The sequence below is a fragment of the Pseudorca crassidens genome, chromosome 3, assembly GCF_039906515.1.
Source record: "Pseudorca crassidens isolate mPseCra1 chromosome 3, mPseCra1.hap1, whole genome shotgun sequence".
Classification (NCBI taxonomy): Eukaryota; Metazoa; Chordata; class Mammalia; order Artiodactyla; family Delphinidae; genus Pseudorca; species Pseudorca crassidens.
Window position 1 is genome coordinate 63,656,065 of NC_090298.1, and position 26,681 is coordinate 63,682,745.

The 26,681-nt window shown below is 46.0% G+C and overlaps 1 protein-coding gene and 1 long non-coding RNA gene across 4 annotated transcripts in view; one reads left to right on the forward strand and one right to left on the reverse strand.

Annotated features, from left to right (window-relative positions):
* Positions 1-23,248, forward strand: part of THBS4 (thrombospondin 4) — a 49,093-nt gene extending 25,845 nt beyond the window's left edge. The window contains exons 10-22 of the mRNA XM_067731112.1: positions 6,462-6,614; positions 9,649-9,753; positions 10,674-10,781; positions 11,088-11,247; positions 12,556-12,674; positions 13,755-13,807; positions 16,364-16,557; positions 17,927-18,105; positions 18,749-18,797; positions 18,891-19,087; positions 19,720-19,892; positions 22,346-22,485; positions 23,027-23,248. Of these exons, the coding sequence (XP_067587213.1) occupies positions 6,462-6,614; positions 9,649-9,753; positions 10,674-10,781; positions 11,088-11,247; positions 12,556-12,674; positions 13,755-13,807; positions 16,364-16,557; positions 17,927-18,105; positions 18,749-18,797; positions 18,891-19,087; positions 19,720-19,892; positions 22,346-22,485; positions 23,027-23,088 (1,692 nt within the window). The 3' untranslated portion in view covers positions 23,089-23,248. The remainder of the gene's footprint in view (positions 1-6,461; positions 6,615-9,648; positions 9,754-10,673; positions 10,782-11,087; positions 11,248-12,555; positions 12,675-13,754; positions 13,808-16,363; positions 16,558-17,926; positions 18,106-18,748; positions 18,798-18,890; positions 19,088-19,719; positions 19,893-22,345; positions 22,486-23,026) is intronic.
* On the reverse strand, positions 11,242-22,437 carry LOC137221436 (uncharacterized). 3 transcript variants are annotated; one of them, XR_010942001.1, is made up of 3 exons: positions 22,316-22,437; positions 21,390-21,506; positions 11,242-11,871 (listed from the first exon to the last, which is right to left on the reverse strand). It is a non-coding gene; the product is annotated as an uncharacterized lncRNA (long non-coding RNA). The 3 variants fall into 3 exon arrangements; XR_010942000.1 differs by having other exon boundaries at positions 22,312-22,437; XR_010942002.1 differs by having other exon boundaries at positions 21,990-22,352.
* Positions 23,249-26,681: the final 3,433 nt, after the last annotated feature.

The following is a 26,681-nucleotide window of genomic DNA, read 5'->3' on the forward strand; positions in this document are numbered from 1 at the left end:
ATGAGCTATTTATATATTTTGGAGATTAATCCTTTGTCCATTGATTCGTTTGCAAATATTTTCTCTCATTCTGAGGGTTGTCTTTTCGTCTTGTTTATGGTTTCCTTTGCTGTGCAAAAGCTTTTAAGTTTCATTAGTTCCCATTTGTTTATTTTTGTTTTTATTTCCATTACTCTAGGAGGTGGATCAAAAAAGATCTTGCTGTGATTTATGTCAAAGAGTGTTCTTCCTATGTTTTCCTCTAAGAGTTTTATAGTGTCCAGTCTTGCATTTAGATCTCTAATCCATTTTGAGTTTATTTTTGTGTGTGGTGTTGGGGAGTGTTCTAATGTCATTCTTTTACATGTAACTGTCCAGTTTTCCCAGCAGCACTTACTGAAGAGACTCTCTTTTCTCCATTGTATATCCTTGCCTCCTTTGTCATAGATTAGTTGACCATAGGTGCGTGCCTTTATCTCTGGACTTTCTATCTTGTTCCATTGATCTATGTTTCTGTTATTGTGCCAGTACCATATTGTCTTATTAGTGTAGATTTATATTATACTCTGAAGTCAGGGAGTCTGATTCCTCCAGCTCCGTTTTTTTCCCTCAAGACTGCTTTGGCTATTCGGGGTCTTTTTTGTCTCCATACAAATTTTAAGATGATTTGTTCTAGTTCTGTAAAAAAGACCATTGGTAATTTGATAGGGATTGCATTAAATCTGTAGATTGCTTTGGGTAGTGTAGTCATTTTCACAATATTGATTCTTCCACTCCAAGAACATGGTGTATCCATCTGTTGGTATCATCTTTAATTTCTTTCATCAGTGTCTTAGAGTTTTCTGCATACAGGTGTTTTGTCTCCCTAGGTAGGTTTATTCCTAGGTATTTTATTCTTTTTGTTGCAATGGTAAATGGGAGTGTTTCCTTAATTTCTCTTTCAGATTTTTCATCATTAGTGTATAGGAATGCAAGAGATTTCTGTGCATTAATTTTGTATCCGGCAACTTTACCAAATTCATTGATTAGCTCTAGTAGTTTTCTGGTGGCATCTTTAGGATTCTCTATGTATAGTATCATGTCATCTGCAAACAGTGAAGTTTTACTTCTTCTTTTCCAATTTGTATTCCTTTTATTTCTTTTTCTTCTCTGATTGCTGTGGCTAGGACTTCCAAAACTATGTTGAATAATAGTGGCAAGAGTGGACATCCTTGTCTTTTTCCTGATCTTAGAGGAAGTGCTTTCAGTTTTTCACTATTGAGAATGATGTTTGCTGTGGGTTTGTCATATGTGGCCTTTATTATGTTGAGGTAGGTTCCCTCTATGCCCACTTTCTGGAGAGTTTTTAATCATAAATGGGTGTTGAATTTTGTCCTAAGCTTTTTCTGCATATATTGAGATGATCATATGGTTTTTATTCTTCAGTTTGTTAATATGCTGTATCACATTGATTGATTTGCGTATATTGAAGAATCCTTGCATCCCTGGGATAAATCCCACTTGGTCATTGGGTATGATCCTTTTAATGTGTTGTTGGATTCTGTTTGCTAGTATTTTGTTGAGGATTTTTGCATCTATATTCATCAGTGATATTGGTCTGTAATTTTATTTTTTTGTAGTATCTTTGTCTGGTTTTGGTATGTCTGGTTTTGTGTGATGGTGGCCTCACAGAGTGAGTTTGGGAGTGTTCCTTCCTCTGCAATTTTTTGGAAGAGTTTGAGAAGGATGGGTTTAGCTCTTCTCTAAATGTTTGATAGAATTCACCTGTGAAGCCATCTGGTCCTGGACTTTTGTTTGTTGGAAGATTTTTAATCACAGTTTCAATTTCATTGCTTGTGATTGGTCTGTTCATATTTTCTATTTCTTCCTGGTTCAGTCTTGGAAGGTTATACCTTTCTACGAATGTGTCCATTTCTTCCAGATTGTCCATTTTATTGGCATACAGTTGCTTGTAGTAGTCTCTTAGGATGCTTTGTGTTTCTGCGGTGTCTGTTGTAACTCTTCTTTTTCATTTCTAATTTTATTGATTTGAGTCCTCTCCCTCTTTTTCTTGATGAGTCTGGCTAATGGTTTATCAATTTTGTTTATCTTCTCAAAGAACCAGCTTTTAGTTTTATTGATCTTTGCTATCATTTCCTTCATTTTCATTTATTTCTGATCTGATCTTTACTATTTCTTTCCTTCTGCTAACTTTGGGTTTTGTTTGTTCTTCTTTCTCTAGTTCCTTTAGGTGTAAGGTTAGATTGTTTATTTGAGATTTTTCTTGTTTCTTGAGGTAGGCTTGTATAGCCATAAACTTCCCTCTTAGAACTGCTTTTGCTGCAACCCATAGGTTTTGGATCGTCGTGTTTTCATTGTCATTTGTCTCTAGGTATATTTTGATTTCCTCTTTGATTTCTTCAGTGATCTCTTGGTTATTTAGTAACATATTGTTTAGCCTCCATGTTTTTGTGGTTTTTACATTTTTTCCCCTGTAATGATTTCTAATCTCAACGTTGTGGTCAGAAAAGATGCTTGATATGATTTCAATTTTCTTAAGTTTACTGAGGCTTGATTAGTGACCCAAGATGTGATCTATCCTGGAGAATGTTCCATGCGCACTTGAGAAGAAAGTGTAATCTGCTGTTTTGGGATGGAATGTCCTATAAATATCAATTAAATCTATCTGGTCTATTGTGTCATTTAAAGTTTGTGTTTCCTTATTTATTTTCATTTTGGATGATCTGTCCATTGGTGTAAGTGAGGTGTTAACGTCCCCCACTATTATTGTGTTGCTGTCGATTTCTTCTTTTATAGCTGTTAGCAGTTGCCTTATGTATTGAGGTGCTCCTATGCTGGTTGCATGTATATTTATAGTTGTTATATCTTCTTCTTGGATTGATCCCCTGATCATTACGTAGTGTCCTTCCTTGTCTCTTGTAACATTGTTTATTTTAAAGTCTATTTTATCTGATATGAGTATTGCTACTCCAGCTTTCTTTTGATTTCCATTTGCATGGAATATCTTTTTCCATGCCCTCACTTTCAGTCTGAATGTGTCCCTAGGTTTTAAGTGGGTGTCTTGTAGACAGCATATAGATGGGTCTTGTTTTTGTATCCGTTCGGAAAGCCTGTGTCTTTTGGTTGGAGTGTTTAATCCATTCACGTTTAGGGTAGTTATCAATATATATGTTCCTATGACCATTTTCTTAATTGTTTTGGGTTTGTTTTTGTAGGTCCTTTTCTTCTTTTGTGTTTCCCACTTAGAGAAGTTCCTTTAGCATTTGTTGTAGAGCTGGTTTGGTGGCACTGAATTCTCTTAGCTTTTGCTTGTCTGTAAAGCTTTTGATTTCTCCATCGAATCTGAATGAGATCCTTGCTGGGTAGAGTAATCTTGGTTGTAGGTTCTTCCCTTCATCACTTTAAGTATATCATGCCACTCTCTTCTGGCTTGTAGAGTTTCTGCTGAGAAATCAGCTGTTAACCTTATGGGAGTTCCCTTGTGTGTTATTTGTTGTTTTTCTCTTGCTGCTTTTAATAATTTTTCTTTGTCTTTAATTTTTGCCTATTTGATTACTATATGTCTCGGTGTGTTTCTCCTTGGATTTATCCTGTATTGGACTCTCTGCGCTTCCTGGACTTGGGTGGCTATTTCCTTTCCCATGTTAGGGAAGTTTTCGACTATAATCTCTTCAAATATTTTCTCTGGTCCTTTCTCTCTCTCTTCTCCTTCTGGGACCCCTATAATGCGAATGTTGTTGCATTTAATGTTGTCCCAGAGGTCTCTTCAACCTCCCAGAGGTTGTCTTCATTTCTTTTCATTCTTTTTTCTTTCTTCTGTTCCACAGCAGTGAATTCCACCATTCTGTCTTACAGGTCACTTGTCTGTTCTTCTGCCTTGGTTACTCTGCTATTGATTCCTTCTAGTGTAGTTTTCATTTCAGTTATTGTATTGTTCATCTCTGTTTGTTTGTTCTTTAATTCTTCTAGGTCTTTGTTAAACATTTCTTGCATCTTCTCGATCTTTGCCTCCATTCTTTTCCCGAGGTCCTGGATCATCTTCACTATCATTACTCTGAATTCTTTTTCTGGAAGGTTGCCTATCTCCACTTCATTTAGTTGTTTTTCTGGGGTTTTATCTTGTTCCTTCATCTGGTACATAGCCCTCTGCCTTTTCATCTTGTCTATCTTTCTGTGAATGTGGTTTTTGTTCCACAAGCTGCAGGATTGTAGTTCTTCTTGCTTCTGCTGTCTGCCCTCTGGTGGATGAGGCTATCTCAGAGGCTTATGCAAGTTTCCTGATCAGTGTTGGGCTTTTGAATTAATGTTTATTGAATAAAATATTATCATTCTAGTATTTTTTAAATAGGAAGAGCTTTTTAGTTTGTATTAATAGTTCAGTATTCCAAAATATGCATTTTACTCGTGACAACACAATTCCCAAATGGTATTCATTATTTTCATAGGACTTCTCGAAAGACATTTGTATTAAATTAAAATGCCTAACGCTTAGTGGGTTGAATTTTTTTTTTAACATCTTTATTGGGGTATAATTGCTTTACAATGGTGTGTTAGTTTCTGCTTTATAACAAAGTGAATCAGTTATACATATACATATGTTCCCATATCTCTTCCCTCTTGCGTCTCCCTCCCTCCCACCCTCCCTATCCCACCCCTCCAGGCGGTCACAAAGCACCGAGCTGATTCCCTGTGCTATGTGGCTGCTTCCCACTAGCTATCTACCTTACGTTTTGTAGTGTATATATGTCCATGCCTCTCTCTCGCTTTGTCACAGCTCACCCTTCCCCCTCCCCATATCCTCAAGTTTGTTCTCTAGTAGGTTTGTGTCTTTATTCCTGTCTTACCCCTAGGTTCTTCATGACATTTTTTTTTCTTAAATTCCATATATATGTGTTAGCATATGGTATTTGTATTTCTCTTTCTGACTTACTTCACTCTGTATGACAGACTCTAGGTCTATCCACCTCATTACAAATAGCTCAATTTCATTTCTTTTTATGGCTGAATAATATTCCATTTGGGTTGAAATTTTAACTAATCAGATTTGGCTTTTATTCCTGAAAGTTCCTGTTGACTCTTTCCAAGGTGATAGGTGTAGCACAGTAGACTGTCAATGAAGGAACTATTGGCTCCAGGTATGACTGCTTCTCATTTACTGTATGTTCCTGGGAAAGGTTTTTAATCTCTAGGTCCCTAGCTTCCTTATATGTCAAAGCATTTTATAAATATCAAGTCACTTATTTTAATCCTCACAACAAACCTGTCAATAGGCACTATTATTATCCCCATTTTACAGTTGAAGAAACTGAGGCACAGGAAAGTTAAATAATTAGGCGAAGGCCACACATCTCATAAGACATCCAGTCTGGCTGCAGAGCCCTGTTCTTATCCACAGTGCTGCCTAGGAATATACTGGGACTTATTAGCTTTTTAGCTTCTTAGCTTTTTACCAGGACAAAGCTAGTCTGCAGAAATGGATTTGGGAGACACTGACATGAATGTAATAACTAAAGTCACTCAGGGAGAGGAAAAGTAGACAGTGGAACTGTCTACAAAATAGAACTCTAGAAAACCTCAAAAATGAAGGAGTAGGCAAAGGAAAAAGAGCAGAGAAACAAAGAAAAGGAAAGAACTGACCAAAGGGAGTCTTCCAATGAGGCTGACAGATCAAGAAAGATCATTGGAGAGAATTCCCTGGCGGTCCAGTGGTTAGGATTCTCCCAGGGCCTGAGTTCAATCCCTGGTTGGGGAACTAAGACCCCACAAGCCCTGCAGTGTGGGCAAAATAAAATAATAATACTTGGAAAGCATCTTTTGGATTCAGTGAGTCACGGGTTGTGAGTGACCAAAATCATTGAATTGTGTAGTTTATGTGGATGTCTTTCATGATATGTAAAGTCTATCTCAGTAAAAAAGAAAAAAAAAGAAGTCAAGCTTGTCCCGGAAGCGCCACCGCAATGGAGCTGACAGCTCACTTGCCAGGTTGCTTTCACAGCACCCCACCTCATCAAGAATTCTCAGCGCAAGGCCGACGACATTTCTCTGTTCCTTTGTCACTTGATTGTTTAAAAAAAAAAAGCCAAATGAACATTAAAAACAATTTTCTCATTTGCTTTTTTACCAAACCGTGTTCTTCGTCCCCAGAGTAAATTTTCTCACTCCACCTCCCAGGACTTCACTGGAGTTTTCAGCCCTTTCCTCCTTGCCCTCCACAGTGGAGCCGGCAAGTCAAAGTGGCTCACTGGCCAGCCTCCTCCCTTCGATTGTGTTCCTTCATGTCTCCGTGGCCTGCTGTGGCTTCCAGTCTGGTAGTGTCTCCCCCAATACTCACACAGTGTTAGAAGACATACACATAAGCAGAGGCAGGCATGGGGCTCGCTTCATCCTGGCATCATCGAGTACATGTAAAAATAGACACAAGCGCCGTACCTTTGCTCACAGGTCTGAGGCCCTGGCTCACCGTCTTGCTCTGCTCCTTACAGGGATCTTATCGCTGTGGGCCTTGTAAACCAGGGTACATTGGTGATCAGACGAGGGGATGCAAAATGGAAAGAAATTGCAGGAATCCAGAACTGAACCCTTGCAGCGTGAACGCACAGTGCATTGAAGAGAGGCAGGGGGATGTGACATGCGTGGTAAGTTGTTTGCTACTTGCTTTATCATTTTCCCCCTTCCATTTGAAACACCATGCCTCTCCAGTTTCTACTTGCTTCAGGGTAAAAGTACTCAAGAATGAAAACAATTCCATCAAAGTAAACAAAGGATGTAGTAATAACAGAGTCAGCTGAGTTTGTGGGGAGCAATCTGAAGTCCACCTGACCATCAGCCACCCTCTTTCTCTCCCTCTTGGCCATGGGTCGGCACCATCCCCTTGGGCACCTCGGTGGTGGAGCCCCAGCTCCCAGCCACCCCCTCTGGAAGGCCCAAGAAGTGAACAGCCGGAGCGGAAGGAGCCTCCTTCCCTCCCTTCCGACTGCTGCCCTTCCTTACTGTCCTCACCCTGAGGGCATCCAGTTTCAAAATCTGGCCTCATACTCCAGGAGGTGAGCCACAGTGGAGGGCTGGTGGGCTGCTCTTATAAACGCTGGGAGGAAACCTCCCATCTTCCGCAGCACCCTCTGTTCTCTGTGTCCACCTCGGCCGGGTTCAGGAGTAGCTCAGTGGGTGCTCACTCTCCTTCCCATGCGGTTCCCCACCCGGGAGCCAGCCTGGGGAGGAGGAGGTGGGTAGAGGGCAGGGCAGTTGCAGCCTTGCAAGGGTCTCCCACCAGGCAGGTGTGTAGTGGGCCCTTGGCGAGGAATGAGGTTCATGCCTGCCATCCATCCTGCCCTGGAGTCCTGGGGGATTCTAGGTGCTGCTCAATCAGCCGTCTTCAGCCACTCACCTCCCCAGGGAGCCAGGCCCTTTAGAGTTGGGGGCTCATAGGTTCATGGCGATCACCCTGAGCGGCAGGATGGACCCTGGGAGACTTTTTCTCTCTTCTTTATACCTCAAACTCAGACTCCCTTACCTTCATGTTCTCAGAATTTTCTACAATGGGCATATCACTTTCAAATAGGAAAAATGAGAAGAATCAAAACTAAGTTAGAGAAATAACTGTAATGGCACCAGCTCTCTCCATCAACACAGATAATTTGTAACAAGATACTGATGAAGGAATGGGCTGGGTTCAAGGGGTTCCTCTAATTCCTGTTGATGGGGCATGTTTATTCCCATTGAGAGGCAAGCGTGTATCTATGTTTAAATCCTCATTTTCTGTGAACAACTTAACGATTCCCCTGGGATGGTGGGTGATGAGGCTCTTCATGTGTTTTGTTTTTTTTCCCTTAATGTGTTTTTGAATTTGTGGTGAGGCACAATGACAGATGGTAAAGGATTAATACACTTGGTGTGACTACTAAAATAATTTAATCTGCCAGAAAATGGCTCATTAAAAACAACCTTGTTCCTAGAGGAAATCTTTTCTTCATTAAAATGAGTCAAGGACCATACCCCACGGCTGAGCTCTCCAGGCCCTCTGAAGGCCCTGCTGAAGCAATTGAACAGAAATAGGGGTAGTTACTGGGAGGGGTGTCTTTGGATTCTGCCTTCCACATCTCTGGTTGCAGAAGCGGGGTGCACACAATTAAGAACAGCCAGGCTGCAGCTTAGGGAGTCACTGGTCTTAAATCACGTTATTTTGATTAATGAGGGCAGGAAATTTAACATTTACTCATGTAAAGTTTCTTTTTTCTTGGCCCTGTTCCCCCGGCTCTTACCTGCCCCTGCCTTGCTGGTTCCCTGTCATTTTCCAGGCCCCCTTGTCTCCTGTTCCTTCTGCAGTTCTGCCTGCCCCTCCTCGGGCACCTATCCTGCTCCTGAGCTGAGCTCCCAGGTACCACCTCATACCCAGGACACCTCTTATAGAAGGATTTCCTTTCTCTTGGGTTTATCATTCATCCTTTAGCCAGGCCAACTATATGGAATATCAGAGGGAGAACTCAAAGTGCATGTTAACCAAATACATGTGGCAGAAAACATTGAACTGGGACAGTCTTGAGTTCAAGTCCCAGCTCTGAGACCTTGGGCAAGGGACTTAGCCACTCTGAGCTGAGTCGACTCTTTTGTAAAATGGGATAGTGATGACCTTGCAGCATCATTGTAAGGACTGGAGATAATGCTTATAGAGTCCGGTATAGAATAACTGTTATTTTAATGCCTCTTCTGCTGACAATGAAGGCTTGCTCTCAGCACCTGGTGGTGGCACGGAACTTGGGTAGACTTTTCCAGAAACGTAGAGAACATGCAGACCCAGCACTACCCCTGTGGGAATCTTCACCTGTTAAAAGATATGAGTGGAGGTAAAGCACTTTGGAAGGTTCCTGATGGGGTAGAAATTGATCTAGAAGACCATTAGGTTCAGAGACACGACTGTGGCTCCAGAATGCTAAGGAAGGTGCCACAGCGGCCGCTCCACCCTTGTGTGCATTCATTCACATTGGGAGAAGAAACTGGATAGTCACATGGAGAACATTTTGACAATAATTCAGAAGTACAAATACCCTTTGAACCAAGAATTTCATGCTAAGAAGCCAGTACATGTGCAGAATGATAAACGTCCTCAAATTCTTTGTGGCAGCATTGTTTGCGACAGAAAAAGGTTTTAACGACTTGACACCGACCAGTAGGGGACTGGTTGAATTCATTGAGGTGCATGCATTCCACTTTATGTATGTTATCTCTGTGCCCATTAGAAAGGAAGACACTAATCTACGTGTGGTAATATGAAAAGAGCTCTAAGATATAATGTTAATTTTTTAAAAATTCAAGGTACAGAGCAGTGTTTATATGTGTGCTACCAATTGTGCTGAACGACAAAAAGAGAAAAAGAACGTATGTGTGTTTGCTGATCTCTGCCCAGCATGTCTCTGAAAGTATTCATGAGAGCAGATTGCCTTGATTCCTGAGCCAAGGTGCAAGAGCAGGAAGGAGTTTTCACTCTCCCTTTGTACTTTTTGAATTTTGAAGCATTAGACTATTCAAAACACAGTTTAATAGTTTTAAAATCCTGCGAACAAAGCTTTCTGGCCCTCCCTCTGGGGATGCACACACAGGAGCAGAGGCCCCTGTTGGACCCTGGCCTCCCACCAGGCTCAGCTCCTGGACTCCTGACGGGTTTTTCCTTCACAGTGTGGGGTTGGCTGGGCTGGTGACGGCTACATCTGCGGAAAGGACGTGGACATTGACAGCTACCCTGACGAAGAATTGCTGTGCTCTGCCAGCAACTGCAAAAAGGTAAGGGGGTCGAGCAGGAGAAAAAAACACGCACACGCACGTGCACGCGCACTCACTCTGTGGCTTTCCAAAGCCACATCTTATATGGGGCAGAGGTTCTGTGGCTTCCATTTAAAACTGTATTTTTGAAGTAGCTGCATCTCAAATGTAGCAAAACAGCCATCAACAATAAAGCCAGACAGGTAGGGACTTCCCTGGTGGCACAGTGGTTAAGAATCCGCCTGCCAATGCAGGCGGAGACACAGGTTCGAGCCCTAGTCTGGGAAGATCCCGCATGCCGTGGAGCAACTAAGCCCGTGCACCACAACTACTGAGCCTGCACTCTAGAGCCCGTGAGCCACAACTGCTGAGCCCACGTGCCACAACTACTGAAGCCCTTGAGCCCGTGTGCCTAGAGCCCTACTCCGCAACAAAGAGTAGCCCCCGCTCACCACAACTAGAGAAAGCACGCAGCAATGAAGACCCAACGCAGCCAAAAACAAATAAATTTATTTTTTTAAAAAAAGCCAGACAGGTACAGGCAGAAATAGTTTTTGACTTAAGACAGATGGAGATGGGGATGGGGGAAATGGGGAGAAGTTGATGAAAGGGTGCAAACTTTCTGCCATGAGGTGAATAAGATCTGAGGATCTAATGTATAACATGGTGACTATAGTTGAAAACACTGTACTGTATAGTTGAAATTTGCTAAGAGTGTAGAACTTAAATGTTCTCAGCAAAAAAAAATGGGGAGATAAACATGTGAGGTGATGCATATGTTAATTAACTCAATGGGGGAATCCCTTCACAATATCAACATATATCAAATCGTCACATTATACACTTTAAATGTCTTGCAATTTTATTTGTCAGTTATACCTCAATAAAGCTGAAAAAATACAAATGTAGATATGTCTCTGAGCTGTGTTTCTCCAACTTAGGACAACTGCAAGTATGTGCCAAATTCCGGCCAAGAGGATGCAGACGGAGATGGCCTTGGAGATGCTTGTGACGAGGATGCTGATGGAGATGGGATCCTGAATGAGCAGGTAAGTACCTGCTTTGCTGGGAGGGCCTTTGAATTGCCACGTACCAGGGATGGTGGAAGAAAGGCCATGAAGTCAACTATTTATATTAATCATCCCGATTGTCTGTTCCCATGCCTGCGTTCCCATGGCACTGCAGTTTTTTATTCTAAGATTATGAAATGTTTATAAAACTGATGAACTTGGGCCTCCTGAGTTGCGACATCTCATGCCAGTCAGGGGAAGGTTGGGTGGCATCCACCGCAGGACCAGGCACACAGTGGGGATTCAGTAAAAGTCAGAGTTAATGTCGGTCTTTTGATCCTTTAGGACAACTGTGTCCTGACTCACAATGTGGACCAGAGGAACAGTGACAAAGATATGTTTGGGGATGCCTGTGATAACTGCTGGAATGTCCTAAATAATGACCAGAAGGACACTGACGGGGATGGAAAAGGAGATGCCTGCGATGACGACATGGATGGAGATGGTGGGTGTGTCTTGCTTAGTCTTTTACTTGGGACTCATTTGTCCTTTTTCCCCTTGTTCTCTCTTAGGAGCAGGAATAGAATGACTGACTCTGAGGGCCTTTCCGCTCCAGGGGGTTCCACATGGCCTGTGCCTGGTGGCCCCAAGGCCCACTTGTTTCTGTGGAAGAAGAACCCTGGTGTTCTGGGAACTCTATATCATTGCCAGAAACTTTGCAGGAATCCCTTCGAGCAGTGTCTTGTCAGGGATGTGACTCTGTAGGGCATCTGTCTTCCCAGACTGCAGCTTTCCTCCCTCCCCACCATCCTTCTCATGCATAAGGGTCCTGGAAGTGGAGGATTGAGGTAGAAGGGCTGAGCAGGGTCATGGGCTGCAGCTCTGGGTCAGGCTCCTCCTGCAGAGACTCGGGCATTTCCCAGGAGCCTGGGAAGAGCTGTCAGACAGGGCGGCTGCATCACCCAGCTCCAGGGGCCACTGAAGGGGCCTCGTATTGTGGTCTGTGTGAAAGCACCTCTGGAGCACAACTCTGGAGCCTCACAGGCCGTGAGGGAGGACGTTTGTTCCTGTATAGCTTCCGTAACATATAGGTGACTATCATCAAAGTATAGGCTGGATCCGATAGTTTCTGAAAAACACATCACAACACAGGACCTTGAAGGAATTTCCTTTTAGAAATACACTACACCCACCACTAACCAACACACACCCGACACTCCAGACTATTCCCATGTCTCTAAAACACGATCCCACCTTCTATAAGCCTGACGGATGGTAAACCCGCTCAGCGAAACAAACAAAAAACGCACCGAGTTGTAGCATTTGCCGGTTTCCATTATGTAAATACCACTCCCACCATCACTGGTTCCAAGGTACTAAGAGGAGATGACATGATTGAACGGGAAGCTGGGGAGAATGGGTATGACTGGCCTGACTCCAGCACACCACTGCCTGAGCCCCGGGGCCCTCGTCATAGCTCACACACCCGTGAGGTCCTCCCTCTCCAGGGTCGGCCCACCTAGCCCTCATGACCCCCTCATCTGGTTGCAGTGATAGCCCTTGATATCTTCAACAAATTCTAACTCAGTGGATAAATGCCTCAGGTCATTCTTCTTTTAAGGCTCCCAGAATCCATCCTTTGACATTACCTCCAGGTAACTGCTGGAAAAGGTATGGCTTTCTGAGGATGGCCCAGGCAGACATTACCTACTGTGTGCCATGTGCTGGCCTGATCTCTACAGCACCTGGAAGTCTGTGCTCCAGACCTTTCTGTGATGTTCGCCTGACTCAGGGAAGCATTCCTTTCTCACAGGAATAAAAAACATCCTGGACAACTGCCAGAAAGTTCCCAACCGTGGTCAACAGGACAAAGATGGTGATGGCGTGGGGGATGCCTGTGACAGCTGTCCTGATGTCAGCAACCCTAACCAGGTTAGTAGGATCCAGGGGCATCCAAACTCTAGGCTGAACTGCCCAATGCAGAGACTCACGTAAGACACGTGTCTGGAAGAACCCAGCCGAGCCCGCCAGCCCAGTTCTTTGCTGTTGCCTTATACCTAACAGCAGAGGTGGTGAAATTGTATACTTAAGCCTGGAGGTGATGGGAAGAACATTACAGGAGATCTGAGGCCTTCGGGACTAATCTCACAGGCTGTGAAGTCCCTGTGGGGTTAGGAATAGGAGTTTTTGGGGTTTCTTAAAATTTATCTGGCTGCGCCGGGTCTTAGTTGCAGCACGTGGGCTCTTTGTTGCTGTGTGCGGGATCTTTAGTTGCGGCATGCAGGATCTAGTTCCCTGACCAGGGATCGAACCCGGGCTCCCTGCATTGGGAGCACACAGTCTTAACTGCTGGACCACCGGGGAAGTCCCAGTAATAGTTTAATGATGCCCAAAACAAGTTGTTTTTTTTTTGGCTGAAAGGAAAATGCAATGTGGAAATTAACCATGGGGAGCCTCATGTCCCTTTCATCCCCAAATCCCAACAACAGCCTATGTATGGACATTTCAGATTGGGATCAGTCAGCGATGTGCTGTTTGCCTTCTCTCTCCTCCTTCCTGTCTGGATAATTGGATATGACGTGTCACTTATTTTTAAAGCCCTGAGAGAGGGGCGTCATTATTGCCCTCTGACTCACTCCCATCCTGGCTCAATTCCAAAATGCAGAAGCAAAGCAAAATCTGTTTGCCTTGTCCCCGTGCCTGTGGCTGGCTCCCTTCCGACCCGTGCCAGAGTGCCACGTCTCCACCTGCCACCACGCTGCCCCAGCGCCCTTCTCCAATCAGCTCATCTGGTGTGTAGGCAGCCCATCCTTGGAGCTTGATATTTTGGAAGGCTTTTTTGAAACTTCAGCATTGTGCCTACACCAATATGGTGTTGTCCTTTTGCAGTTTGCACCACCCCAATTCCAGAGGAATAATTCCTGAGATCCAGTGATGATGGGCTGGGTCTGCCTTCTCTGGAACATTCTGTGCAGGCCCAGGGGTAAATGACACGTTTTGTTCTCTTTGCAGTCTGATGTGGATAACGATCTGGTTGGGGACTCCTGTGACACCAATCAGGACAGGTATGGCATGTTTCCCAGCTGCATAGGGCTGATGAAAATTCCAGAGGAAGTTTTCTCTTTCAGAGCTCTCCATTGCTGCCATGCTTTGGGATCTCTCTGGGCAGATTGAGTTGCTGGAGGGACCATAGCCCTGTCTTTGGTCAGGGTCACTGCACCTCCATGAATGGGGGACTTGACGGTACCAGGAGGGGCCACTAGGCACTCAAGCAACTGAGACTCTATCACAGGAGAGGCGGTGTAGCATCATGCTTTAAAGATGGGCTCTGGAGCGACACAGCTAGATATAAATCCCAGCTCCTCCACTTGCACAGCAGCTTACCTTAGGCAAGTGACCTCATCTCTCTGTGCCTCCATTTTCTCATCTGTAAAATGGGGATGGAAATGGAATGTAGCTCTTAGGACTCTTGTGAAAGTTGAGTTGATTTATGGAAAGGACATATTACAGTTTCTGTTGCATCGATGTTAGCTCTTTTGCTGTTATATTCTTTCAGCTCAGGAAAGCTTCATCATCATCCCAAAATAGAGAGCTGTCAGTGTGCTGAGGGAATCACTGTTATTTCATTGTCCTTGGAATTTTTTCTTTCAGTCTTCTTTATTTGGGTGGAGTTGTTCTATGCAAATGAACGTTGTCAGCCCTTCTAGCCCCACATGGATGGAGTCCTACGTTAAGACACGGGGCTGGATCAGATGCTATAGGAACATCAAAAATGTAGGCATGGCCAGCTCTGCCCTAGAGGTACCTGCCGTCCAAGACTCTAAACCCTTTCATCTCTGTAGGGAATCATAGGGGCAGCAGGACAGGGGTGAGAGAGGGAAAGGAGTCTAAAAGGCAAAGCAGGAAGAAACATAGCTGCCCTTCTCAACCTCTTCTCAGAGGCTTCCCTACAGGCAGCAGCTCCCAAGCCCAACCTTGCTCAAGGACAGCTCCTATCAAGTCCTTGTGCTCCGTGTCCTTGAAGCACAGTACATGCCAGCTAAGTGAACGTCAACAGACTTCTCAGTCTCTGAGTCTCAATTTCTTCATCTGCAAAGTAGAGAGAATTAAATGCCAAGTGATGGTAAAAAAGAAAGATAATGTAGGTAAAGCTCCTACCTACAGTGCTGGCCCTCAGATAACCTGCAGAAAATGGTAACTGAGGTACTAGTGTCATCACAGCATGAGGAGAGGAGAGGCAAGTCGGAGACAGTTTGACATAGGATGTCTCCGTTTTTGAGGTTAAGATGCGGCTGGTACCCTGACAACTTCCCTCGATAATGTACATCAAGAACGTTCCCTGTTGTAGGTCATCCTGTGCTCTCAGTGCCATCTAAGTGATTTCTAAAATATCCTGTCCCACCAGCCTCTAGATTTTCTGCCTAAAATAACTCATTCCACTACATTTTAATTCCCACAAACTTGAGGACAGAAACTGCTTGGTTTTGCATAAAAATGTTCAGGGCTATATAGAATGGCTGCTAATGGAAATAGCTCAATCTTATGATTTGGAAAGCAGCCCTGCCACATGCCCAGGAATTCCACTGTTGGAGTTGTGTCACCTTCTGCCTGTCGGGGTTGACCTCACTTTCTCTGGGACCCATCTGGGAAGCATTGGCCTGAAGGGCATGGACTGGCCCCTGGCTTCCCTTCCTTGTCCCACTGTGGACAGCGTGGGGCAGTTGCTGGTCCAGGACGAGCTGTGGGTGGCGCCCGTGAAAGGAGTATCTGCTCTAATCCAGGGTAGCCGTGGGAGGCCTCCATCAACTCAGGGAAGCCTGGGGACAGGGCAGACTCATCCTCAGGTGGCCGTTAGGCCTGGAAAGAAGGAATGTCAGGTGGGCAGAGAACGAGGGTTCTGAGAAGCGCGTTAGCCCAGGGCTGAGCCCGGCCTACGTGCTCAGTTCTTGGGAAGGGCGGCCCTGCTGTTCCTGCCCTTCCTGCCCTTCCTGCCCTTCTCCCTGTGCATTCCCGTCTGACGCTTCTCAGGCTTACTGGCCGGGCATGGTGAAGAGTCATAGAAAAGGAAACACCTTAGGGCTTCCCAAGAGCCAGGCACTTAGAAGTGTTTTTCTTATATTAAAACGTAACATGCAAAATTCTAATCACTTAATCATTCAATCTTCCCAACAACCCTGTGAGGTAGGCTGTTATTATTCCCATGGTACAGGGGAGGATGCTGAGCCGTAGAGGGGTAAGGGTCACGTCCGGGGACCCATGCTGGTGCGCAGCTGAGCCAGGACTCGCGGCAGGCAGTGAGTCCACTGCCCCTCACTTTGTTCCCCTCCCACTTTCTCTCTCGGGGGTCACAGTCGTGCCCGGGGACTGAAAGGAGCATCTGGTCACCAAATCACAGAAATAGGCCCTTATTTTGAATAGAAAATGATCTACTTGTTTCAACAGGTTGGAGAAGTGGGAAATGGTCTCTGAGGCCCATAAGGCAGCCTCATCTAAGGACCTGTGGGGGTGATAAAAGACCAAGCCTGGTTAAGACCCCAAACCCAAACTCTCCCTCCTGAGAACTGGACTCTTCGTGTTCTCTGCTGAACTGGGACGCAAACCCCCTCTCCTTTCTCTCACAGTGATGGAGACGGGCACCAGGACAGTACAGACAACTGCCCCACTGTCATAAACAGTGCCCAGCTGGACACTGATAAGGATGGAATTGGTGACGAGTGTGATGATGATGATGACAATGACGGCATCCCAGACCTGGTGCCCCCTGGACCAGACAACTGCCGGCTGGTCCCCAACCCTGCCCAGGAGGACAGCAACAGTAAGTGGGCTCAGCCCCAGGCTCCCTTCAGCCAGGCCCATGGTGGCCCCCCTCTGCCAGGGCCCCAGCTTCTCTGAGCAGCCACAGCTTGTGTGGACAGTAGACATCTGCTAGACACCAGTCTCCAACTGTCAGAGAAGAGCTGCTTCTGCACAGCCCTAGCATGAGACCACACAGGGCAGGGAAGCAGCCACGTGCTGCTCGGGGCTTGGAGAACTGCTCCACCATCTTGCTCGTGCCTTTCACCAGAGTGACAGGGCAGGAGCGGGATGGAGGGGAGGGCACCGCAGCGCTGCGTGATGCCTGATGCCTGCAGGGGCCAAGCTGTTAAGGAAAGGTATGCACAGAGCCAGAAATGAGACAGCAGAGTGGTGAGGACACGTGGTGGTGCGTTGGTGAGGGCATGCCCATCCCAGTATGCAAATTCAAATTTTAATACCATCTGTCAGCTGGACAAAAGGCACTGGGCTATATTCAGCCTAAGGATCACTGTAAATTCTTCTTAGATTTTGGTGACCATAATTTCCCTGCTTTTTATGCGTCATAGTCCAGAAAGTACTGTAGACGTTTGCTTACGTAAGGTCAGGCTTAAGATCCACCAGTTGGGGCTTCTCTGGTGGCGCAGTGGTTGAGTGTCCGCCTGCCGATGCAGGGGACGCGGGTTCGTGCCCGGGTCCCGGAAGATCCCACATGCTGCGGAGCGGCTGGGCCCGTGAGCCATGGCCGCTGGGCCTGTGCATCGGAGCCTGTGCTCCGCAACGGGAGAGGCCACAACAGTGGGAGGCCCGCGTACCGCAAAAAAAAAAAAAGCCACCAGTTGGTGAAACCCCTGTCCTAGAGGACAGCCAGGGTTTCCTGTCAGGTCAACTTTGAAGTGTACTTTTGTATTAAGATTTTTTTTTTTGATGTGGACCATTTTTAAAGTCTTTATTGAATTTGTTACAATACTGCTTCTGTTTTTCGTTTTGGTTTTTTGGCTGCGAGGCATGTGGGATCCTAGCTCCCCAACCAGGGATCGAACCCACACGCCCTGCATTGGAAGATGTAGTCTTAACCACGGGACCACCAGGGAAGTCCCTTGTCAGGTCATCTTTGGACAGTTGCCCTCCACTCTGTCCCTAGGAAGTCCTTTTGATCACCTGCAGTGGGGTTCACTCACCTGCAGTGGGGTTCACTCACCTGCAGTGGGGTTCACCAACCCACCACGAGGACCGTGGGGCCGGCTCAGACACGCCTGATTCCAGGACTCCCCGCTCCACGTGGACCTGGGTCTTGGGCTCTCTCTGCTCCTTGCCCAGCCCCCTCTCTCACGGAGGCTTGGGGGTAGTAGGCATTACTGAACTGATCCCCTCCTCCTCCACCCCCACAGGCGACGGCGTGGGGGACATCTGCGAGACAGACTTCGACCACGACCAGGTCATCGATCGGATCGACGTGTGCCCGGAGAACGCAGAGGTCACCCTGACCGACTTCAGGGCCTATCAGACGGTGGTCCTGGACCCTGAAGGGGACGCCCAGATCGATCCCAATTGGGTGGTCCTGAACAAGGTGAGTGTCATGCGGTCGGCACCGGCTCAGCGTTGCCTCTCAACACAGGCCCTTCTGAGAGTAGTGGGTAAATTTTGAGGGTGCCGACCTCCAGCCAGGTACTGTTCCACGTCGTGTTTGTTCCTCTCAACAGCCCTGTGACAGAGCTCTTTCATTAGCCTCGTTTTACAGATGATGAGCTCAAGTGTTACAAAGCTTGAATGATTACTCATGGTAGCACTGCAGTTAAGCAGCTAAGATTGCTGGATTTGGGACCTAGGCAGTCTGACCCTAGAGCCATGCTTCTAATCTCTGCAGTAGATGCTCCCGTGTGTCCTCCTCCCTGTGGACCTAAAGAAGACAGGCACAGAGAGGCTTCGTCGGTTTTCCAGTGTCACCCAGGAGGTCACATTCATTAGAAGCATATGTTCTCTAATTAAGGGTTTATTGACTCAGCTTAAGTGACAGTTTTAGCAAAACTATTTCTACTTAGCTTTGAGGGTTTTTGTTTTTTTCTAAGGGTACGCTTTCTTTGAGCACATAACAAGGGAGAGCAGTTCCTCAGATAATGAAATCTTTACATGGAGGTCTGAGGTTCTGGGCTTCTCTGAGATGATTCTACGCCCTCCAAGGTTAATCTTAACCCCTTCAACTCTCTCCGCAGGGCATGGAGATCGTGCAGACCATGAACAGCGATCCAGGCCTGGCAGTGGGTACGTCCAGGGCCTCATCACCACTGGTACAGAATTCACTCTTTCGAGCTGGTGTGGCTTGTCTGTTTTTCTCATCTATTTTGATCGTTACAGGGTACACGGCTTTTAATGGAGTGGACTTCGAAGGGACCTTCCACGTCAACACCCAGACGGACGATGACTATGCTGGCTTTATCTTTGGTTACCAAGACAGTTCCAGCTTCTATGTGGTCATGTGGAAGCAGACGGAGCAGACATACTGGCAGGCCACCCCGTTCCGAGCTGTTGCAGAACCTGGCATTCAGCTCAAGGTACTCATCTCCCTTTCCTCTGGGCCCTTCACCCACCTTTTAAATTCTGTGTTCTCCCATATGGCATTTATCCATCTAAGGAACTGATGCATTCGTGCCAGCATTCAAGTTAGGGAACACTGGAGCCCATCCAGGGCCTTGCCTTCACTCCTGCGTACAAGCTACGTGCTTCCCTCTGGGTGACTGATGGTGAGAATGTCAGCCCCCCAGTAGGGGCCCAAGAGGTGGGGAGGATTTGGGGTGCAGCTTCAGGCATACTCTTTTGGAAACTGGTATTGTGTTTCCTCAATGGGGCCAGCTTTGTACAGGAGGGCTGGGAGGCTACCTCTGTCACTCCTGCTGGGAGGAAAGGCACACTTCAGAGCCCTCATTGGCCAAATGTGGGGAGCAATGGATTTTCAGCAGGAAAAACATGGGCTGGGTTAGTGGAATACTGGCCAGTGCGGATTACTGAAAGGCTGGGGGGAGCATCGCAGTAGAAATGGCACTTAAGTGTTGATGCTTTGTGTCCAGATCCAAAGCCACCAGATTGTAACCGTGAATTCCCACCCCGTCACCACCCCAGGGATGGAGGGTGCGGGAAGGGTGGTCTGTGCGTTCTGTTCTAAGACCTCACTCGTGTCGTTGTCCAGGCCGTTAAGTCTAAGACGGGTCCGGGGGAGCATCTCCGCAACTCCCTGTGGCACACCGGGGATACCAGCGACCAGGTCAGGCTGCTGTGGAAGGACTCCAGGAACGTGGGCTGGAAGGACAAGGTGTCCTACCGCTGGTTCCTGCAGCACCGGCCCCAGGTGGGCTACATCAGGTAGGTGCAGCGCCCCCTCCTCCCCGTGCACTTGAAGTAAAGCGCATCCTCCTGCATCGCGGAGCCTCCGCTTCCCTGAGCCGAGGGTCCCCGAGGACATGCTGGGACCTCAGGCTCCCAGAATAGAGGTGGGAGGACGACACCCAGCTCAGACTGACCGCCTGGATGGTAGGGCCAAACTGGGGGTAGAAGGACCTTCTGTGGGGGAGGCCTTGGCACTGGGGCACCAAAACGGTGATTCCCCTCTGCCACGCTGACCCGTGTGAGGTGAGACGTGCACTGACTCTCCCATCCGCATCCCCATGTGGTCCCTCTGGGCCCTGTATCATCACTTACCCACAAACATTTCACGCTGCAGTGAGTCCCTCACGGTCTGATAAACTCCACGAGGGCAGCACCCATGTCTCATTTTATCTTGGTCTCCCCAGTGCCTGACACAGTGATGGCATGAACTGACCTTCATGTGAGCGGATGTAATCTGCCTTATTTCCCTGTAGGACTATTTAAAAAACAAACAAACAACTGTTCTCAGAAGCTAGGATGCCTTAGCACTACATCTTTGAAATTTAGTCGGTGTACTTTTCTCTCTCATTCCTCAAACTTACAGATCAACACCCCTGCCAGCTTATGTAGCACTTTTAGGAAGGGTGCTGATTGCTTTCTGCTGACCGGGGGCAAGGAAGCTGCTGAGTGGAAAAAAACAGATCATGAGGGCTAGTTCAGATTTTTGTCCTTCTTTGAGACATTACATCAAATGTAATCTGTCTCACAGTAAGATGATCATGTTCTCAGCCCTATTAAGCTTAATGCCCCTTTTTTATGACATATTTTGAGATGCCCCCTCTGTGTCCCAAAATGAAATCATAGAAAATATAACCTACCTGCACATATTATTTTAGAGAGTCAATCTGATCCCTAATACAGAAATAATAATTTATAACAAAATCGTGTAAATGCTTGGACACAACCACACCCAACACAAAATGAGACAGACACTGGCACCTGTGCCTAGAATCACGGCAGAGGCGATGTCCTACCACAGATTGGTGTGTTGTAGACACAACAGTGGTAATGTGACTTTCTAAAATGGTGAACAGCTACAGAGAAGGACAAATATTGTATGACATCGCTTACATGTGGAACCTAAAAGGTACAAATGAACTGATTTACAAAACAGAAGTAGAGTCACAGATGTAGAAAACAATATGGTTATGGGGGGCGGGGAAGGGAAAAATTAGGAGGTTGGGATTGACATATACACACTACTGTATATAAAATGCATAACTAATAAGGACCTACTGTATAGCACAGGGAACTCAATATTCTGTAATGGCCCATGTGGGAATAGAATCTAAAACAGTGGATATATGTAGATGTATAACTGATTCACTTTGCTGTACAGCAGAAAGTAACACAACATTGTAAGTCAACTATACTCCAATAAAATAAGTAAATAGTAAACAGCTTAATTGTTAAACAAAACAAAGTACAGCTGACCTTTGAGCAATGCAGGGGATCTGTTCCAGGACCCCGCCAGGGATAAAGATCTGCAGATGCTCCAGTCCCATAGTCGGCCTTCCGTATCAGCAGCTCAGTATCTGCAGAGTCAACCACCTGTAGATCACATAGTAAAGTAGTATTTGGAAAAAATCCACATATAAGTGGACGCATGCAGTTCAAGCCTATGTTGTTTCAGGGTCGACTGTACTCAGTTTCTCAATTTACCCTGGAAAATCAGTTAATACCAGTGCAAAAACTACTTGATGTTCCCAAGTGAGAGAGAGTTAGGTTCTAAGCCCAGATAAACAGTCTCTTCACCTACCCAAGGGTCTGGAGGAGCACCCCAAAAGTGTCTGGATGCAGGACAAGTTTTGATTTTCCTCTCCAGGGCCTTGTAAGCTACCCAGCACCACTGGCCTCTGTCACTAAATGCCACGGTGACAGCTCAAAATGCTCCCACAAATGTCTCAAACCCTGCTTAGGGAGTGCCGTCCCTCCCGAGGAGAATCATTGCTCTGGGATTCCACCAAATGTTATCAGTTCGACCTAGAGAAAAGCAGTGGTTTTCAAGCATGAGGTCTGGACAAGGTAACTCACTGGACAGCGAAGTCACAAAGCCTCTTGGTCCTGAGTCGTATTGTGATTTCTCTTTAACTCATCAGCGAGTACCCAGCGAGTTGAACTCGGTGCCCAGCATCATGCTAGGCCTTTGGAGAGACGGAAGAGGGGAGATGTGGACGGGTGGTCCCTGACCTCATGGAGGTTCCAGTCTCGTAGGGAAAGGGGAACACAGCAGCGGGAGCACGATCCAGGTCTGTGAAAAGTGAAGTATGAAACAGAGCAAAGATGCAGGTGGATAAGAAGTGGGACCCCTAGGTCTTACGACAGGCGCTTCCCCCAACCTTGGTTGGAGACCTACTCACGGAGACCCGCTCTGGCTGTGTTGTCCGCAGGGTGCAGTTTTATGAAGGCTCCGAGTTGGTGGCTGACTCGGGGGTCACCATAGACACCACCATGCGTGGAGGCCGGCTCGGCGTGTTCTGCTTCTCCCAGGAAAACATCATTTGGTCCAACCTCAAGTATCGCTGCAATGGTAACGTACATTCTTGTCGCTGCATACTATCACTACTAGAAAAAAAATCCAATAATGCCACCCTATCGTATAGCACACATCCCTTCCAGAAGCCACAAGCTCACGCCACATATTCCCAAAACCTGAGAATCCCTGTGTCATCCAAGTAAAAGGCAGATCTCATTTCTCCTATTTGATAGATGAGGAAATTGAGCCCCAGAGAATTAAACTGCTCGGCTTAGAACGTGGGTTCAGTGAGAGATTCAGGCAGGTTTAATTGACAGGCAGCCTTCATTTTCATACAGCTCACACAGAATCATACACTCAAAATCCATTTTTTCTTTAGGCCTGTGAATGAGCACTCCTGGGCTTTAAGCCAACAATTTGCAAAGCAGCCGGCGGTAGAAAATGGCGGCCGGGGGTGTGGCATGAAGTGGTGTCTTTGGGGGCCTGCTGGGTGGGCTGACAGCAACCCCTACAGGATGCCTCCCAGCGTGAGATGCACCAGGATGCGGGCTGGAGGGAGCCTTCCTAATCCCCCTGTGCCTGTTCTCCTTTGCAGACACCATCCCAGAGGACTTCCAAGAATTTCAAACCCAGAATTTCGATCGCCTGGATAACTAAACCAAAGAAACAATCCGTGACTGCTTTTCCAAACACTGAAACCACATATTTTTTTAACCTCCTACAACTTTCTTTATATACACTGTGGCTTTCTTTTGCCCACCCAAATATACCAAACTTTTTATATGAATGTAGCAATAAAGAAGAGAATTTCTAAAAACTGTGTTACCCAGACATCGCTTGCACGTGGCTCAGGCTTTGATGATGTGTGTGCCGTTCTCTGTGGTGTCCACGTGCAACAGTCAAAAGGCTCAGGCCAGAGGTCTCATCTTCCGTCTCTCCAGTTAGCTTCACACAGAAGCCTCACAGTTCCGTGCTCACCTCAGCAGCCTCCTTATTCTGGGTAAGAAGCCTCAGAAACACTGCTCAGGGACACCTTTCCTATGAAGACTTTTCCTGACCCATCCTGGGGCAGATTTGTCCAGTTTCTTCTGTTACCCTCCCCACCTCACACACACACACTTTCTGCCCAGACTCCTATGCCAGCACTTTCAACACAGTTATTGTGCTTATTTATATATTTGGCTCCCTCTAGTGGAATATCAGCTAATGGAGAATAAAGGACCATGTCTTAACAACAATCTGTATAATCTGAGTGCCCGACATGGAGTAGATATCCAGTAAATTTCTGGCTGGCTGGATGCACGAATGCCTCTTAAGTAAAAAGGACAATAGCGTATATGGATCATATAAGCCCTCCTACAACTCAGAAAGCTGCTCACAACATACACTCTGTGCGGTGGTATCGGCAGCCTCTCTGTGTGTATGGGACAGAAACTTGCCTGATTTTTGCACTAGCCTTTCTCCCATTGCATTTGTTAGGCAAAGATCCAGGCAAATTTTTATAAATTCCCTTAGATTTTTGTTTCAAGGAATATTGCTGGGCAGTAATATATTCTCCAAATTCTAAAATTCCTGGAAATATTTTAAATCATAAATAAAGGGTAAACACCGTGACCACTGTTTTATTATATTTCAGTAGTCAGAAAACACAGTGGCATATGCATGACCAATATGAGATGTGCAGGATTTCGGGCCACCTCTCACATGTAAAGCCTACAGATGGAGGTTGCCTCAAAAGTCAGGACTTAGACCTTCAATCAGGGTCTTCAGTGAGTGGACAAAACTTAGACCTGTCTACCAATTATTCCCTCTGCTGACACAGAGGGAATCTAGTCTCGCAGGCAGATCCTGCTACAGGAGCTGCCTTCCCAGGATCTCTGGGCCATATTGTTGTGGCACCTGTGGTTCCACATCTACAAATCTTTCCCAATTCCAAAAAGCCCAGGAAGGAGAAGTAAATTCATACGGTTGGAGATTGTCACCTGTCAATCTTCCCCGCTTTCCTTGCTTTTTGTATCCCACTGAAAGGTTATTTCCTGAGCCCCGAGGGCCTCCAGGAGCTCTCTGGCCCTCCTGGTCCACACCCACTCTATGGTAGAGTTACGTCATACCTTTATAGGTATAAAAGGTATTTCATACTACAAAATTTTAGTGCGCTTTCTCTGGAGTCCTTGGCACTTTACTAGCAATATGTGATGAAGGCTACAGATACTGTTCTTGGGGGATTTCATTCTAATCACTGAAGTACATGCCAAACTGAAATATATATTTTTAAAAACCCATACAACTCAATAACAAAAAAAATCCAATTTTTAGATGGACAGAGAACTAAACAGTTTTCCAAAGAAGACATCAAAATGGCCAACAGGCACATGAAAAGATGCTCACCATCACTAAGCATCAAGGAAATGGAAATCAAAACCACAATGTGGGGGGGGGGGGCTTCCCTAGTGGCGCAGTGGTTGAGAGTCCGCCTGCCGATGCAGGGGACGCGGGTTCGTGCCCCGGTCCAGGAGGATCCCACATGCCGCAGAGCGGCTGGGCCCGTGAGCCATGGCCGCTGAGCCTGCGCGTCCGGAGCCTGTGCTCCGCAACAGGAGAGGCCACAACAGTGAGAGGCCCGTACCGCAAAAAAACAAACAAACAAACAAAAAACAATGGGATTCATCTCATCTATTAGAATGGCTATCATCAAGAAGACAAGAGACAACAAGTGCTGGTGAGGAGGTGTTGAAAAGAGAACCCTTATACACTGTCTGAATGTAAATTGGTCCAGCCACTGTGGAAAACAGTATGGAGTTTCCTCATAAAATTAAAAATAGATCTACCATAAGATCAGTATATACCAAAAGAAATGAAAATAGGATTGCAAAGCAATACATACACTCCCATGTTTATTGCAGCATTATTCACAATAGCCAAGATATGGAAACAACCTAAATGCCCAATGGATGTAGATTTTAAAAAAAAGATGTAGTATACACACACAATGGAATATTATTCAGGCATGAGAAAGGAGGATCTCCTGCCATTTGCAACAACGTGGATGGACCTTGAGTATAGTATGCTGAGATAAGTCAGATACAGAATGACAAATACTGTGTGATATCACTTATATGTGGAATCTAAAAAAGTCAAACTTTTGAAAAACAGAGTAAAATGGTGGTTGCCAGAGGATGGGGAGTGAGGGGATAAGACTGCTGTTGTTTAAGGGTACAAACTTGCAATGAGAAGTAAATACGTCATAGAGAGCCAATGCACGATACAGTGAATACACACGACAATATTGTACTACAATCATCAAACTTGCTGAGACTAAAACTTAATTATCCCAACCACTAAAAAGAAATGATAATTATGTAATATGATAGAGGCGCCAAATATCACTGCAACAGCAATCACATTACAACATGTAAATATATCAGATTAACATGTTGTATACCCTAAATTCACACAATGTTATATATCAAATATATTCAATTTAAAAAAGCAAAGAAGTGGAAAAACTGTGAAAATTGGGAAGCACTTGAGAGAAGCTAGACAAAGGCCAGATACACACCATAGGAACAGACTAGCAGGTGTGGTACCCTCTTCCCCAAGTCACAACCTGGGACTTTTGAATGTTTACACTCAACTTTATCTCAGTGACTCAAATTCCTATTAGAGTTTCATTCAGGTTAGTAAGGTCCTCCTTTGAGTTTTAGTAACACCCCTAGGAGTCTGAGCAGCCATCACTCACTCACCAACGAGGATAAAGTCATCCCGTTGCCTATCCACCTCCTCAATTCTGACTGAGATCAAGGGTCCTGGGGGCGTGGGAGGTGTGACTGGCCGAGAGAAGAGGCTCATCACTGTGGGGAAAAGACCGTGCCTGAGTAGACTCCCACCAGGTGTGGGGAGAGTTCTTGGGGCAGGAGGAGGGTGCAGAGGGCATCAGGAGACAGCCCCAGGGCCTGGGAGCAGGTGCAAAGAGGGAGGTAGAGCACATTTTGCCTCCACCCAAGAAAGAAAGGAAGCTCTTCCCTCTCCCCTCCCAGGTTATTATTCCAGGATCTCAGAATTAACTAAAGATACAAACTACAAAATCTGAAGTTTATAAGTTCAACTTAAAACTCTTACTATACTCGGGGAAAGGGCAGGGAGGATAAATTAGGAGTTTGGGATTAACATATACACACTACTATATGTATAATAGATAAGCAACAAGGACCTACTGTATAGCACAGGGAACTCTGCTCAATATTCTGTGA